We start from the raw sequence: 16,715 nt of genomic DNA on the forward strand, positions 1-16,715 counted from the left end.
AGATAGGGTTGTATCTTGGATATGTTTTTTAGAGGCATGTAACATGATTTTGAGACAGACTGAATGTGGGGAACAAAGGACATTTCAGTATCAAGGGTGAATCCTAGTCAGCGAGCTTGAGGAGTAGGGTAGATAGTCGAGTTGTCAACAGTTATGGAGATATCAGGATGGTAACTGCTCCTGTCTGGTTGGAATATAATTAATGCTGTTTTGGAAATGTTAAGTTTGAGGTTGCGAGAAGACATCCAAGATGAGATGGCAGAGAGACATTCAGAGACATGGCCCTGGTGACAACTCTGGGGTTGATAGATTTGAGTGTCATCTGCATAAGTGATACTGGAATTGGAAAGAGCTGATTAGTTTGCCAGGAGAGGAGGTATATATTGAGAAGTGAAGAAGACCTAAGACTGAGCCTTGCGGTACTCCAATTGACAGAGGTAGTAAGGAGGAGGTAGAATTAGAAAAGCGAACACTGAAAGAGCAATCAGATAGGTAGGATGAGAACCAGAAAAGAACTGTATCATTAAGACCTAGGGATTGTAGTGTTTGTATGAGAAGAGAGTGGTCAACTGTGTCAAAGGCATCAAAGAGATCTAGAAGAATAAGAAGTGAGAAATGGCCTTTAGATTTAGATATGACCAGATCATTCACTAATGTAGTCAGTGCTGTCTCTGTGGAATGTTGGGAATGAAAGCTTAACTGAAGTGGGTCCAATGAGTTGTGGGAGTTCAGAAAGTGTGTGAGGCGAGTGTAGGCAAGTCTCAAGCAGCTTGGAGAGGCATGGGCGCTGAGAGATGGGATGGTAGTTAGAGAGAGTTAGGGTCAGAATTGTGTTTTTTCAGAGTATAGAGAAGAGTGGTCACTTAGTTTGAAGGCTCCTAGAAGCATGGTGAACTAGGTAGCTGCCCAGTGTGACCAGACATAAAAATGGCTCACACATGTATAGATTATCATTACTACCAGCCATCCAGTTTTGCAGCCCTGTCCTAACTAAAAAAATAATCTCCAGAAATACTCTGTGCTGCGGGGGAACCTGCTCCTCCCACTATATAACTCTCAGCATGTGGCTTCTTGCTGCCTCCATACCCCTCCTCACATCATGCCCTGCCACACACAGCACAACAGTCTTCACTGACAAATGAATCATTATCTGATGTGCTGAGCTAGGGAGCCTTCTTCTCCCACTCCATGACACCACGCTCCCCCTCGCATTATGGGGGTCATTCAGACTCGCTCGCCGGGCTGCGAATTCACAGCCCAATCGATTATCAAAAGACTGCGCATGCACAAGGTACACATCTAAGGCAGCAAGTGAAGATGGGTGTTTGGGTGCGTCCCCCAGCCATTGTCACCGGCCTTCTTCTCCCCATGGCCTTTGGAGCACTGAGTGAGTCCTGTATGCATTCGCAGCCGTACACAGAGGCAGGGGGAGTGGGTCCGGTGGGGCCACGGCCACCTGCTCGCTGGGCTCCGAACACTCGTAGCCCAGTGAGCAGGTCTGAATCGGGCCCTATGTCACTGCTCATGTCACACACAGTCCTATCCTCATTAACACACCAGTCATCTCTCTGTGCTGCTGGGGTCCCAGCTACTTCCCCTATATAACTCTCAGTCTGAATTTCTGCTGCCTCGATTCCCCTCCTGACAACATGCCACTGCCCCTGTCACATGAAGCCCTGTCCTCAGGGGCATACATCTCAGAGGCAATGGAGGCTCTAGCCTCCGGGCTCCAAGTCCTGAAGGGGCACCTGCATATACAGCAGCACCTGTGTGGTTCATAGCAGTAGCCAAGTGTGACCACTGCTCTTGCGATGGAGCTCTGCGGTGCACCTGTATTTATTTGGTTCTATACCAGGAGCCCTGCTAACATCTGTAATAGGGGACAGGATGGCCCCTGCCTGGTACCACTGCTGCTGGACTCAGATGATACGCACAGGTGAATGTTGACACACATTATGTTTGGGTTGGGAGCATCAAATTCCAACTTGCCTCCAGGCAACTGAGATGAACTTACCTCCCTGCCTGTCCTCACTAATATAATCACGCCAGTGGAAAGCATGGCCTCGTACATGATCAGCGCACTACTTCCCCACTGCTGTGACCAGTCCCGTGATCTGATTGGTTATACATTGTTATATTTAATTGATCTCAACTGAGGCACATGGCCAAGTCGGAGATGAAGAAAGAGGATGATATTATATGATCCTTATTCATGGCTTTCTATTTGTTTCATATCTAGTCTTCAACCTTGTTGTTAGCAATTGCATATGAATCTATATACAGTAATTATGAATTTACAATGGACTATGGGGGTTATTCTGGTGGATTCACAAGGCTGCCTTGCTGGTCCAAAAGCCTGGAGCCACCCATTCGCAAGGGAAATTCGCAGGCAGGGCCTACACAGTAACATCCATTCTCAGCCTCGCGGGATCTGCCCATATCATTCGATGGTCGATCTCCATCGAATGATTGTGAAGGCGCACCTATATATAAAAGTGAAGTCACTTATATATGCATGGATGCTCAGGGGGAAGTCGGCGGGCCTGCTGACATCCGGTGATGTCAGCTGTCTGCACCCACGTCATTAGCATATGAAACGCTGGGTGTTCCCATATGCTAAAGAGGCCACATGCCGCTCCGCACCCCTCTCCGCCACACGCTGTCCTGGGTGCGTGCACCCAGCGAACAGTATGTTCGTCGTTGGTGCACGCACCCTGAGTATGCACATGCCCAGAAATGCGCATGTGCAGTACAAAAACATTGGTCCTCGTGCGAAAGCATCCCTGCTGCTATCAACCAGAATAACCCCCTATAACCATGTAAAATTAACCAGCATTTTTATGTACCTTCCACAAAGCAGCCACTAGAGCGGCGAGGAGGAGAAGCCCAGCGAGAGCACTTCCAATAACCACCCCAATAGGGACCTCAGATTTCTCATCAGGCTTTAATATGGTGAGCGGAATCTAGAAAACACGAGAGGATTAGAAACATAAGGAATATCTAGTCCGCAAACATTACTATACATTTATACAATGATCATTGTTGCTGCATGTACAGTACTGGGGTAAAACAGGATGAGGTCATGCGGTCGACACTATGGCCAAAGTATGTCGACATGTCATGACTTGACACGGGTGTATTGCTACTCAGAGCAGAATTCCAGAGACTGAAATTAGTAATACCTATTTCTTCAATTATTTAATTATCATCAAATACAGCGGCGTAACTATAGCACCGCAGCCACCGCGGGGGGCGCTGTGCATGTGGGGGCGCCGGGGGCTGCGGTGCTATAGTTAACCCCCCCAATCAGACTTACCTATCGCGCTGGTCCCGGCGGCTCCGTTCTTCTGCTGAGGACCACCAGAAAATGGCCGCCCCCATATAGCACACAGTTCTCTGAAACTGTCTGCTGTATGGGGGCGGCCATTTTCTGGTGGTCCTCAGCAGAAGAACGGAGCCGCCGGGACCAGCGCAATAGGTAAGGCTGTGGGGGATTGAGGGGGGGTAGGGGTGCTTAGCGGGGCGGGGGGCGCCCCCCCCCCTAACGGCGGGGGGGGGGGCGCCCAAAACGTAACTACGCCACTGATCAAATATGTGAGTGATGATAATAATTCCGCTTAGCATTGACATCGTTTATGTTCTATTGTTACCTCTTTGGTGATAGTTACCATTATTTTGTTGTTGCTGACTACAAATATTTCAGGGTTAGCTGTTTCCAGCGTTGTGCTCGTTATTAAATCCACTGCTTGGAAGGAGGACTGGAAGTAAATGGGAAGAAAGAACACACATGATTAGATGAAATAGCGGAGGCCTCCGGTATGTTCCCGCATATATTGGTGGGCCTATTCCTGCCCACCTGTAGCATTTTTTTTTTTAACTCATTGAAAGTCTTTAATAAGAGTGGTGGGTGGCTGTGTATGTGCGGATGGACAGGGGCAGATTGGGAAATACATGGGGTTTCGGTTGCTTCTAGTAGTATTGCTTATTATGGACAGTCAGGGCTTAGAATGGTCCTGGAGCGTTGTTGGAACTAATTTCCCATGTCTACGACCCCACTCCACCCACCTCATTAGGTTAGCTGGGCTAGTGCCCGGGTTCTTCGCAGCCCTCTGCAAACTATAAATTTGTGCCCTAGCTCCCACACTTTATAAAGGGACAGTGGTCACACAATAGTACCCCCAATTTTAATGACTGCACACAGTAGCACAATCTCATTCACATTGCACAGAATATAGTGCCCCTGATTTATATAACACCACATAGTGCCCCTTACTCACATTATGACACACAGTAGTGCCTCTTATTCACATTATGTCACTCAGTACTGAGTCTTATTGATGTTAAGCTACACAGTCGTATTCCTTATACATGTATGCCACACACTAGTGGTTGCTTATACACAATTCCCACAGTAGTAGTGCCCCTCACACATAATTCCCACAGCAATAATACCTTGTGACAGCTTGATATTACATACACCGTGCCAGAAAAGGAAGCTGCTGGGTCTTATTGTTGGAATTACTGTGCAGGGCTGTGGTGGAGAGGGAAGTAGTTCCCCTTACCATTAGAAGTGGTGGAACTCAGTTCAACCCCATTCCCTCCCATTTAAATCCCTGGGCACTGCCCTTTTTTAATGATGTACAGTATATTTAGATAACATTGATATTGCTGGTCTTGATACTGGCACAAGACCAATGCTCCTATCAGAATGCCTGGAGCTGGTACCTCTGTACTGGGGTTAATGCTCTAAGCCAGGGGTGGCTAAACCGCTACTCAAGATCTACCAACAGTGCATGTTTTCCAGGCAACCTGTGGATCTATAGTAGGAATGAATGCAGCAGGTTTGAAAATGTGACAGTTAGTAATGACTACAGCTGTGCACCAGCTAGGTAACCTGGAAAACGTGGACCGTTGGTAGCTCTCGAGGACTGGTTTGGCCATCCCTGCTCTAAGCACTCTGCAATAAAATTTAGTATCAGGATAGTTGTTTAGCAAACTACATGCGTTTTTACATATATATAATACATTGAGTTGCTGTGTAGTAAGATGACAGTCCAGTCATTAGTAGTAAAACTACCGTTACTGTCTCATTCACAGTCTGCTTTTCTCATCCTGCAAACTATCAGCCTTTTTAGAGCCAAGAATTATCCACACCTGTCTGCTCCGATCCCTTTAGTTTGCTTTCCAAATGTAAGAGTCGTAAAATACAGTAGCAATTATTTTGTACAAAAGCGTAAAGTAACATTTTCCATTAAACCTGTGGCAGATCTCCTTCCAATAAACGTTTCTTCGTACTCGCCACTTCACATGCTAATGTTTGGAAAACTGTAAGTTGCAGTGAACTTGTCAAATCTCTTATAATGTGTAGATCCTGTATTCGTCCTATAAAGCGGCAGCAAATATTTACATGTTACTGATCTGTAACTGGCGCAGCTGCTCCTGACTGGACCTTTGCAGAAATATCCCTTTAGTCCAACTGTATTTATCTGCACTTTTAACCTAAGTACAGTATATTGCTCAGTTTAGCTTAATCCATGACCAGGTTTATTCATAACAGTGAAGCGACTTTTTGATATGGGGAAAAGGAGACTGGGACAGTTTTTGAGAGCAATACCGCAAACACCCCAAAAAAGAGTTTTTCTTTTTCTCTCCTCCTCCCTTGGTCCTTATACCCAAATAAGAAACCACCCCATAAAACGGAATATTTTTGCATGTAGGTGCGACGTGCCTACAGAACTGCCATGTCTTCCCTCAGATCTGCCCAGCATCTCCCATCTGTTGGTGCAAATGTTGGTGGTGTAGTTGTGCAGAGAGACATGACATCACATAAGAGGCTTTGGTGGTGCGAGTTTGCACATACAGCTATGTACCACTCAACCGTCCTGAATTTAGAGGGACAGTTACCACGTGAGGGGATGGTCCTGCTGTTCTGCCCTCTGATCATTTGTACTTGCAGGGTTTTTAGATATTCACCTGCCACTGCATATAACAACACAACTACTGGTGGCATTGCCACGCCCACTGGAGGCATGTCAGACCTCCTACAACGCTGTAACACATGCCTGTATACTGCATCCCTCATTCTCACTATTAACCCCTTGAGTGGTGGGCTTTGCTGGGGCAGGACAAACCTACCCGGGCAGATTTGTCCTGCCCCAGCAAAACCCTCTACAGGATGCAGGAAGGCCCCCCACCCCTCACCTCCGCTCCGGAGTTTCCCTGCCGCCACTGCCCCAGCTGCCAGTCACAGTCAGCAGTGATGTAGGCGGCAGGCTCGGGGATGTTCGCGGCTGCTCGGGAGGACTCATGCACCTGAACTCCTGAGCGCTCCCGAGTCCCCCCGAGCAGCCCCAAACATCCGGCCCTGGTTGGAGGGTATGCTACTGTCATTGTACAGTCACTAATTGTGTCCAATACTTACAGCTGCAAATGTCCCATTCCAGACTCTGGTAGATACATTTACAAAGTAATCTTCTCTGAGCTGAAGGTCTTCGATCCTGCATCTGAATGTTGTACATCTTGTATTATCGCAGGTCTTTAAAATAGAAAGAATCTTATTATAAATTTGTTAGATGGATGCCATATAGCAAGCCCATAGGTAAAAACCGCCACTGCGTACATATGTTTACTATCACATTGCTAATTAACAAACAGCAGATACTTACTAATTCTTGAGAGTGTTTAAGGTTCTCGTCCTTAAATGAAGTCACATATTCTTTTTTTCCTATCTGGAGAGGGTTTACACTAGCAGTGCAAGTAGCCTAGAAAAGCAATGGAAAAATATACTTTTATAATTGTTTGCTGACCCTTCCAATAACAATAGATTTAATTTAGGATGGTGACGGTGGAACCCTGTGTTTGTTGCAGAGACTCTAAGCAGCCGCACTGGCCAATTCTAGCGTTCCATGATGTGTCTGGTGCTGCAGATGGCTTTCCCAGCACAGTGTATGAGAGCAACAGCAAATGGGTCCAAAATATTTGCAGGAGAAGGTCATAGGAAAGTGTTTTCAGGGTAAGTGGTGCATTATATCTGAAATGTCAATTATTCCCTCAGTTACAATCCTCGTTCTGCTATTACTGTAGCATGTTCACGATTAACAGCTTTTTACCAGGATGTAATCAGCATGTCGGCAATTACAAGGTCAATAGCCAGAAGGTCGACATAAGTATGTGGAATGTCAAAATATAGACCTGGTTAAATATTAACATCCAACATGTCAACACAAACAAAATGTTAGCACAGTTAAAATGTCGCACACATGAAACTCAGTTAAAATGTTGACATACTGTATAAAAGGCTGGCAGTCAATGTGCTGTCAACAGAAATGTTAACGTTAGCATTAAAACTCTGTATTGTACACTGCACTGCCTGCAGGCTATCATAGCCCCTGTGCTTTTCCGGGTTCACCTATTCATGCCACATACTGTATACCATCAGTGGTCATGGAAATTCAAAACAGCTTGTGGTGATCCTGCTGCCATATCTGTCCCCCTCAGTAATACCTCAGCCCAGTTATATTTCTGTTACATCAGCTACAGCCAATACTACTGTGATCACCTGTTGATTATAAAAGCCCTACTGTCCTGCATTCTAAGACCTGGAGGCAACCTAAGTACTGGTGGGTGGAACGAACTCTAATGGAACAATAGACAGCTGTTATAGGCAGAGGACCTCTTTAGTGTGGCTCTAGGGGTCTTATATAATTGTTCAGATGTTTCATAACAACTCCTTGTATAATTAGGGGCCTCAAAATAATTATACACAAAGGTGCAGGGCCGGATTTGTCACTAGGCCCGTGAGGCACGGGCCTAGGGGCGGCACCTTTTATGGGCGGCAGCTGTCCCCTGCACCCTTTGAAGCTTTTTTGTTTTTAAACATGCGGACAGTCATGTGCTCCCCCTTCAGCATCACAGAAGCAGTCCCCTCCCACGCTCCCACCATCCCATGCTCCCCCATCGGGGCTGGTGATGGAAAGACCCTCAGCTGATGTCCCGCCCCCCCCCCTCCAGCGCTGCTGTCGTCCTGCCCCCCCTCCAGCGCTGCTGTTGTCCCATGCTCACCCTGGCCTCCTGCAGTCCTACTCCCGCCAGCAGCGCCTTCTTAGTCCCGCAATCCTGCTCCAGCAGAGCAGCTGCAGTCACGCTCCCACCGCAGCGCCACCTCTCCATGCTTTCCCCCGCCAGCGCTTGTGAGTGGGAGCTACCAAAGGCAGTGACTGAGCCGCGGCCCATTGTAGTACCGCCAGCAGTGAACTACCTCCGTCCCACGCTCCTCACTCCACCCATTGTGTCATCCGCTGTAAGCTTACAGGTACCTGTATGTGGGGAGGAAGGGGGCAGTAAGTCTGCGGTAGCAGGGGAGGGAAACGGGGGGCGGCGGCCAAGAATGGTGTGCCTATGGGCGGCCTGACACCTAAATCCGCCCCTGCAAAGGGTGCTAGCTTTCCTTTTACACCAATACAAGGATAATAAATCCATCTCTTACCTGTTGTTTCAACTGATAAAATTAGTCCAGAAGACAAACAGCTGATTATTTTTACCTGGTCTGTTTGAATTGCTGTGATGTACAGTAATGGGTTGTCTGCTTTCGTGAACTCTGGAACATTTACTGTTAGAAAAGCTGTTGTCACTGGAATGGTTCCGGTACTAATCTAGAAGTACAATTCATGTATATATCAGAAACAGCATGCAATGGCATAAAGGAGGATATCAAATAGGTGTTTCTACAAATATAGTAACTATAATAAACACACTATATAGGATTCATATATTATTTAAATTGATTTATACAGGACAAGCATATGCCATTGTTCTTTACAACATGGAAAACAGGTGCAGATATATTAAGCCTGGTGAAGTGATAAAGTGAAAACGCACCAGCCAATCAGCTCCTAACAGTCATGTTGCAGGCTGGTTTTGAAAAATGACAGGAGCTGACTGGCTGGTGCATTATCAATTCACCAGGTTAGAAATATGTCCGCAGGGGCAGTACGGATGGTGTAATGGTTAGCATTGCTGCCTCACAGCACTGAGGTCATGGGTTCGATACCCACCATGGCCCTAACTGTGCGGGTTGTTTTTTATTAGCAGCAGGAGCTGGGAGCAGACAGAAGCACCGGCGGCAGACGGCAGCGGGTAACAATAGCCCCGCAACCCTGGCGCCCACACCTTCTCAGCGCCTCCCCGCCACCGCGGGGGCTGCGGGGCTATAGTTAAGCCAAGGCGCTCTACAGAGACTACAAATCATTTGTGATATAATCTAAACATCCTGAAATCCTAGAGCACCATTAAAAGACTGGTTGAGTGACTGATCATCCATTTGGGATACCTAGCCCAATCCCTAAACCAGCATACCAGTGGACAAGTGGCTGCCATCAGGAAATCTCAAACACTCCTATTGGGAACTTCATGGTCTTCCACATTAAATCAAAGGACACTTATTCCTACCCATATAAGGCCTTCAGAACCAGTGAAATAGTAATATGCTTATCCCTTTACCCAGATTTTACCAAATGGAGCTGCCACTGCTCTGCACCCGTTATAATTTCACCTATATGGGGTTTTACTTACACCAAAATGACAGAATAATAAGTCTTACATACAATAAGTGACAATATATATGTACACAAATCGGACATATGCCTGTGCTCCTCGCAGTAATTGAAGTTCTAGGGTGAAGGGAGGGGGCATGACGTTAAAATACAGCTGGCAGGAGTTAGCTGTAAACTAGGCAGGTTTTAAGTTTACGTAATGTTAGAAAGTTGGACATTGTAATAGTTGTGCGAATTCCAGAGACAGTAATGAGCGACAATAAAAAGCGAATAGTTAACACATAACATACTGTGCTCTGCAAGAGGGACACAGGCAAACCATTCACCTCGTGTTACTCACCTTTATCGAGAAGTTAAACTCCGGACCAATGTCATGTAAATCATTCACAACTGACGGAACACCGGCACCAGAGAACACCTCATAGAAATGAATGTTGGATGATCTAGTAATAAAAATAATGAACAACAATAATATATTTATATCATAAAAAATGATTGAGATTGAGATAAAATAGAACTAATTTGTTAAATGACTGAAAAGATTCTAAACAAAAATAAAAGTGCAGCCCTTGGACCCAATCCAGCTGCACTGAAGGGTCCGGAAGTGATCAACCTATTAATACCCCTTTTAGACATACTACCTGGGATTTTGTCCAGGTTTACCCGGGATTGTCAACCCAGGTCACTCTCGGGATTTTAGTAACAGGCCCCCTTTCACACTACACCTCAAATCCGGGAAATACCCGGATATACCCCTTTCACACATAAGCCAGGCTTTTCAAGCATTTCAGTGTTTCATCATTAAAATGGGACACACCCGGCAGCAAAAAAAGCAACATCACATGTTTAAAACTCAAAAACCTGCAATTGACCAGGGTTTTTCCCGGTATTTAATACCCGGGAGTTAAATACCGGGAAAAACCCTGGTCAATTGCAGGTGCTCAGTATCCGGGAGTGAAATCCCGGGTATACCCTTTCAGGCAGACGTCACAGGATGTCAGTGCTCGCCCCATCTGCAGAGGACGTTCGGGGGAGGGGGGGGGGTTTCAGTGCTCGGTAAGCAACAATGTTTGCTGCTCACTGAGTCCTACAGAATCACCCCCTTAATCAGCTAATGTGCACATACTACGAAATAGTCTGAATCACTAATGCACAACACCAGAAAGCACTGTCCTCTCGCTGTTGTCAGACCCTGCACATATCCTACAGAACAAGGAGGAAGAGAAGGATAACTAGGGCCTGATTCTGAGTTAGGCACAACACCAGAAAGCACTGTCCTCTCGCTGTTGTCAGACCCTGCACATATCCTACAGAACAAGGAGGAAGAGAAGGATAACTAGGGCCTGATTCTGAGTTAGGCACAACACCAGAAAGCACTGTCCTCTCGCTGTTGTCAGACCCTGCACATATCCTACGGAACACGGAGGAAGAAAAGGATAACTAGGGCCTGATTCTGAGTTAGGCACAACACCAGAAAGCACTGTCCTCTCGCTGTTATCAGACGCTGCACATATCCTACAGAACAAGGAGGAAGAGAAGGATAACTAGGGCCTGATTCTGAGTTAGGCACAACACCAGAAAGCACTGTCCTCTCGCTGTTGTCAGACCCTGCACATATCCTACAGAACAAAGAGGAAGAGAAGGATAACTAGGGCCTGATTCTGAGTTAGGCACAACACCAGAAAGCACTGTCCTCTTGCTGTTGTCAGACCCTGCACATATCCTACAGAACAAGGAGGAAGAGAAGGATAACTAGGGCCTGATTCTGAGTCAGACACAACACCAGAAAGCACTGTCCTCTCGCTGTTGTCAGTCGCTGCACATATCCTACAGAACAAGGAGGAAGAGAAGGATAACTAGGGCCTGATTCTGAGTTAGGCACAACACCAGAAAGCACTGTCCTCTCGCTGTGGTCAGACCCTGCACATATCCTACGGAACACGGAGGAAGAGAAGGATAACTAAGGCCTGATTCTGAGTTAGGCACAACACCAGAAAGCACTGTCCTCTCGCTGTTATCAGACGCTGCACATATCCTACAGAACAAGGAGGAAGAGAAGGATAACTAGGGCCTGATTCTGAGTTAGGCACAACACCAGAAAGCACTGTCCTCTCGCTGTTGTCAGACCCGGCACATATCCTACGGAACACGGAGGAAGAGAAGGATAACTAGGGCCTGATTCTGAGTTAGGCACAACACCAGAAAGCACTGTCCTCTCGCTGTTATCAGACGCTGCACATATCCTACAGCACAAAGAGGAAGAGTAGGATAACTAGGGCCTGATTCTGAGTTAGGCACAACACCAGAAAGCACTGTCCTCTCGCTGTTATCAGACGCTGCACATATCCTACAGAACAAGGAGGAAGAGAAGGATAACTAGGGCCTGATTCTGAGTTAGGCACAACACCAGAAAGCACTGTCCTCTCGCTGTTGTCAGACCCTGCACATATCCTACGGAACACGGAGGAAGAGAAGGATAACTAGGGCCTGATTCTGAGTTAGGCACAACACCAGAAAGCACTGTCCTCTCCCTGTTATCAGACGCTGCACATATCCTACAGCACAAAGAGGAAGAGTAGGATAACTAGGGCCTGATTCTGAGTTAGGCACAACACCAGAAAGCACTGTCCTCTCGCTGTTATCAGACGCTGCACATATCCTACAGCACAAAGAGGAAGAGAAGGATAACTAGGGCCTGATTCTGAGTTAGGCACAACACCAGAAAGCACTGTCCTCTCGCTGTTATCAGACGCTGCCCATATCCTACAGAACAAAGAGGAAGAGAAGGATAACTAGGGCCTGATTCTGAGTCAGGCACAACACCAGAAAGCACTGTCCTCTCGCTGTTGTCAGACGCTGCACATATCCTACAGCACAAGGAGGAAGAGAAGGATAACTAGGGCCTGATTCTAAGTCAGACAAAATACCAGAAAGCACTGTCCTCTCGCTTTTGTCAGATGCTGCACATATCCTACAGCACAGGGAGGAAGAGAAGACTAACAATGACCTAATTCTGTGTTAGGCACAACACCAGAAAGCACTGTCCTCTCGCTGTTGTCAGACCCTGCACATATCCTACGGAACTTGGAGGGAGAGAGGGCTAACTAGGGCCTGATTCTGAGTTAGGCACAACACCAGAAAGCACTGTCCTCTCGCTGTTGTCAGACCCTGCACATATCCTACAGCACAAGGAGGAAGAGAAGGATAACTAGGGCCTGATTCTGTGTTAGGCACAACACCAGAGAGCACTGTCCTCTCGCTGTTGTCAGTAGCTGCACATATTCTACAGCACAAGGAGGAAGAGAAGGATAAGTAGGGCCTGATTCTAACATTTTGTCTGACTTAGAATCTCTTGCTTTAACTCTTGAAGCTTTTATGCATCTCCCCCATAGTCGCATTATCCTCATTCTGCATTTATGATATGGAAATGTTAGTACAATGGAAGAATTGTACAAACACATCACAAGCACTGGGTCAGCTGTACCGAGCTGGGTAAACACGCTGCATTGGAGGTAAATGAGATGCATGCTGCATGCATTTATTATGTGCTATGTATTTTCTTTACAGTTTATCATCAATTCCTAAAGTCTGACCACACCTGCCATAGGGGACTTGGGCCAGCCAAAACATTTTGGGTCCGCCTAGACCCGTGCTGAAGGCACAACGACCCCTCCCACACCCCTGGGACAATGGGTGTGGGTAATACATTTAATTAATCAGTTCACTTTTTGTTTCTGCAGCATTACAGGTCCTATCAAGCCCTGGCATGCCAGATGCCTGCAGAACTACAAGTGCTATCAGACCCACTGGTGCCAGAGCAACCTGCCACTTGTAGAACTACAAGATCCAGCACATGTCCTGGAATCCAGGGCTCGCTGAGACATGTAGTTCATCTGTAAAAACATGTAAATTAGAGATGTGCAGGCTCTGATTTACTCTGATTTCAAAGCAGGATCTTATTGGCTATCAACTGTCAACCACTGTCATGTGATTTGGGATAGCCAATAAGATCCTGCTTTGAAAGCAGAGTAAATCAGAACCTGCCCATCTCTAATGTAAATACAGTATGAGCACAGGAAATGTAAAAAAAATCTTAAAAATCCACAACACCTTAATTTGCCATTTATAGTTCCCCTAAATCCCCTTCTTTCTACCTACTTGCAGTCCATATGTGGGTGCAGGGTGTGCCAAGCCAGGCCCCCATGTGACAACTGTATAGCACATTTGCAAATTATTCCCCAAAACACACATGTAAATACACTTTTTTTTAATCCTGTGCCTTAGCCAGGGTTGCATACCTTTAAAGTCTCCTAACTGGTGCCGGACGGGGTCCCGACAGTCGGGATCCCGACTGTTAAAAAATCGGCTATTTTCCCTCGGGGGGGGGGGGGGGGGGGGGGTCCACGACCCCCATAGAGTGAGAATAGAATAGGTGGCGAGCGTAGCGTAGTTCGCCACCATGTCCGCAGCGTGGCAAGCGCAGCGAGCCCGAAAGGGGCTTTGTTGTTGCGCTGGCCACACTGTCTGGGACCAGGCAGTCGGGATAATGACTGTCGGGATCCCGACTGTGGGTGAATCATACCACACCCCTCCTGACTGGGAGAAGCCCAGAGACTGTCAGCAGCACTTAGGGGGTGGGGCCTGATGTAGATGTCATCAAGCCCCCCCCCCAAGCACTGCAAATCCTGCTTCAAGGAGAGGGTGAGGCTAAATGATTCGATTTGCATCGCTAGCCCCGCCCTCTCCACAGAAAAGCAGCAAATTGTGGGAAATTAATGCTGCCGAGATGCGGAAGGGGGGGGGGGGGGTGTCTGCCGGTAACCTGGAGGGATGCGCACTATCTCGGCGGGCCGGGAGGGGGACCTGATTTTTGGGAGCCTCCTGGCCATTCCGTGAGGGTGGGCAACCGTGGATTTGATGCAACTGCGTCCAAGTCTAAATAAGCCCCAAAATATGTAGGCTCTACGTCCACAGAGTACAGAGCATGTGCCCATGGCATTTGACCAAGTATGACAACAAAACAAAAAGAAAAAACACATTTATGAATCGCTCTAAGGGCTAAATTTACTAAGATGGGAGTTCTACTGAAGATGGCATGTTGCAAATACCATCCAATCAGATTCTATCTATTATCTTTTAGAAGTTGCTAAATAAATATGAAGTAAATGTGATTGGTTGCTATGAGCAACATCTCATCTTCAATAGAACTCCTATTCTCACTGACACAAAAACCCGGGTATTTCCCGGGGCAAGCTGAAAATTCCCGTGTCCTGTCTCAGTGTGAAAGGGTCTTTGTAAAATTCCCGGGTGTTATGCCCCTGGAATTACACCTGGGTTTTTTGCAGGGTTTTTCCTGGGTAATACACGGGTGTATGGCAGTGTGAACAGCACAGACCCGGGTATTTCACACAAAAACGAGCTCATTGGAGGATGTAATCATGTGATATGTGACATCATCTTTAGCCAGCCAATAAAAGCTGCTTTTAAACAGCCTATCACAGCAATTTGTACAAATTTCCCAACAACCAATCTTCTATTACATTCCACACACTTGTTGGAAGGCAGACCATGGAAAGCAGTGTGAAAGGGGTAGACATGGGAAATTCCCGGGTCTGAGGTGCAGTGTGAAGGGGGTCTGTTGAGCTGACAAGCTCTGTGCCCCCCCAAAAAATCCGGCAAGAAAAACCTGGGATTTTGCAGGGGCGGCAATGAGAACTCAGCATTAGTAAATTTACCCCTAAATATGCAGGAAATCTGCAAAATATTTTAGAACCTCTGGACAATCAGGTTGAACCCGGGTTATGGACTGTAAAGGACACAGATCCATAAATACCTTGGATTGTTCTAGGGGAAAATGTCTGTGAAAGGCATTATTGGTAATTGTAACTTGGCCTGTCTTCACTCTTGGGCAACAGAAGTGTTACCTGATTTCCCTATTTTTTTTTTCAATTTTGCATCCAACTCAGCCCTCTATGCTCACAAGCAATCCCAGATTACAAATGCTCAGGCATAAAATTGTCATTTTAGCTCATACATTTTTTACAGTTAACTGACCGATGCAATAAGTCCTATTTTCTGAACTTTTTACTATTCATAGAAAGTTAAGAGTACATTAATTGTACAGCTACTAAAACCATCCTTTATTAGATATGCAGGAAAATACACTTTTTCCATTTTTTTTAAATACTGTGCAGATAAAAGGGGTGTGGCTTCATGGAAGGGGTGTCGCTTCACGTGAAATGGTGTGGCCACATGGGCCAACATTCACTCTGAAGTTCCTTGAAATGCTGGACTGCCCCCAGAGACTGTCTGCATTGGCAGCTCCTACATATTGACGGGAGCCAAGTGCTGCACGTAATGTTACAGTCCAGCATCTGGCTCCTGTCACTGAAGAGGAGCAAGCATTTTGGTGACATCTGGAAGCGACTCGCACTCCCTGCAACCCTGTAGTGGATGCTATTGCTGTCATGAGCGACCACGGTGGCTCGTGCCTCCTTTGATTAATTCTTATCAGTTTCTGTGAGTTTTTCAAGAGTCTATTTCTGGTAATGGACTCTCTGGTGGCCTCCGGTGGTGACTATGTGCCTTTGCAACTCAATTCTGTGTGTTTCTCTGTGTACAAGACTGTTGTTTAATTAGCTCGTTATCTTTGGTCTCAGCTGCAGTAAATTGTGATCTGGAGGCCTGTGCCTCTGCAGCAGTTTTGAATGGTGCTTGATCCTGTTATAGGGACTGCAGACGAAGACCCTGACACTGGTTATAGCTACATCTTCTGTTCCCAGGTACTAGCTTCCAGTTTCCTTTCTCCAGAACCCAGGTTCCAGCTACTTGTTTACTTTTTTCCAGCAGTCCGGTCAATCTGGGCCATCCAGTGTCCTACAGTATGTTCCAGGCCTGTTCCTTTATGCATGCATGGACAGTGGCGGATTCAGGGGGGGGGCACCCGGGCACGTGCCCCCCCTGTCATTTCATTTTCATTTTGTAGCTGAGGGCCAGGGCTTTCCAACAAGCCAAGCCCCGTGTCTCTAGCCCCCCCGGGAACCAGAGATATCGCCTGGCAAAGCTGTAACGTTTTTTCCCCATAGGATAATATGGGACCCGTCAATTCCGACCCCCACCCAGTTCTGATGGCTGCCAGTTTCCCCCCTGGCATCACAGAAGCTT

At 46.8% G+C, this 16,715-nt stretch overlaps 1 protein-coding gene across 2 annotated transcripts in view; it reads right to left on the reverse strand.

Moving 5' to 3' along the window:
- The window catches only part of ITGA2 (integrin subunit alpha 2), a 109,239-nt gene that overhangs the window by 2,859 nt on the left and 89,665 nt on the right, over nucleotides 1-16,715 (reverse strand). For both annotated transcript variants that reach the window (XM_083153837.1, XM_083153828.1), the window contains exons 24-29: nucleotides 9,892-9,994; nucleotides 8,541-8,651; nucleotides 6,666-6,761; nucleotides 6,422-6,535; nucleotides 3,669-3,758; nucleotides 2,847-2,963 (exon numbers count right to left, since the gene is read on the reverse strand). In XM_083153837.1, the coding sequence (XP_083009963.1) occupies nucleotides 2,847-2,963; nucleotides 3,669-3,758; nucleotides 6,422-6,535; nucleotides 6,666-6,761; nucleotides 8,541-8,651; nucleotides 9,892-9,994 (631 nt within the window). The remainder of the gene's footprint in view (nucleotides 1-2,846; nucleotides 2,964-3,668; nucleotides 3,759-6,421; nucleotides 6,536-6,665; nucleotides 6,762-8,540; nucleotides 8,652-9,891; nucleotides 9,995-16,715) is intronic.

The sequence above is a fragment of the Crinia signifera genome, chromosome 1, assembly GCF_055691185.1.
Source record: "Crinia signifera chromosome 1, ASM5569118v1, whole genome shotgun sequence".
NCBI classification, from domain to species: domain Eukaryota; kingdom Metazoa; phylum Chordata; class Amphibia; order Anura; family Myobatrachidae; genus Crinia; species Crinia signifera.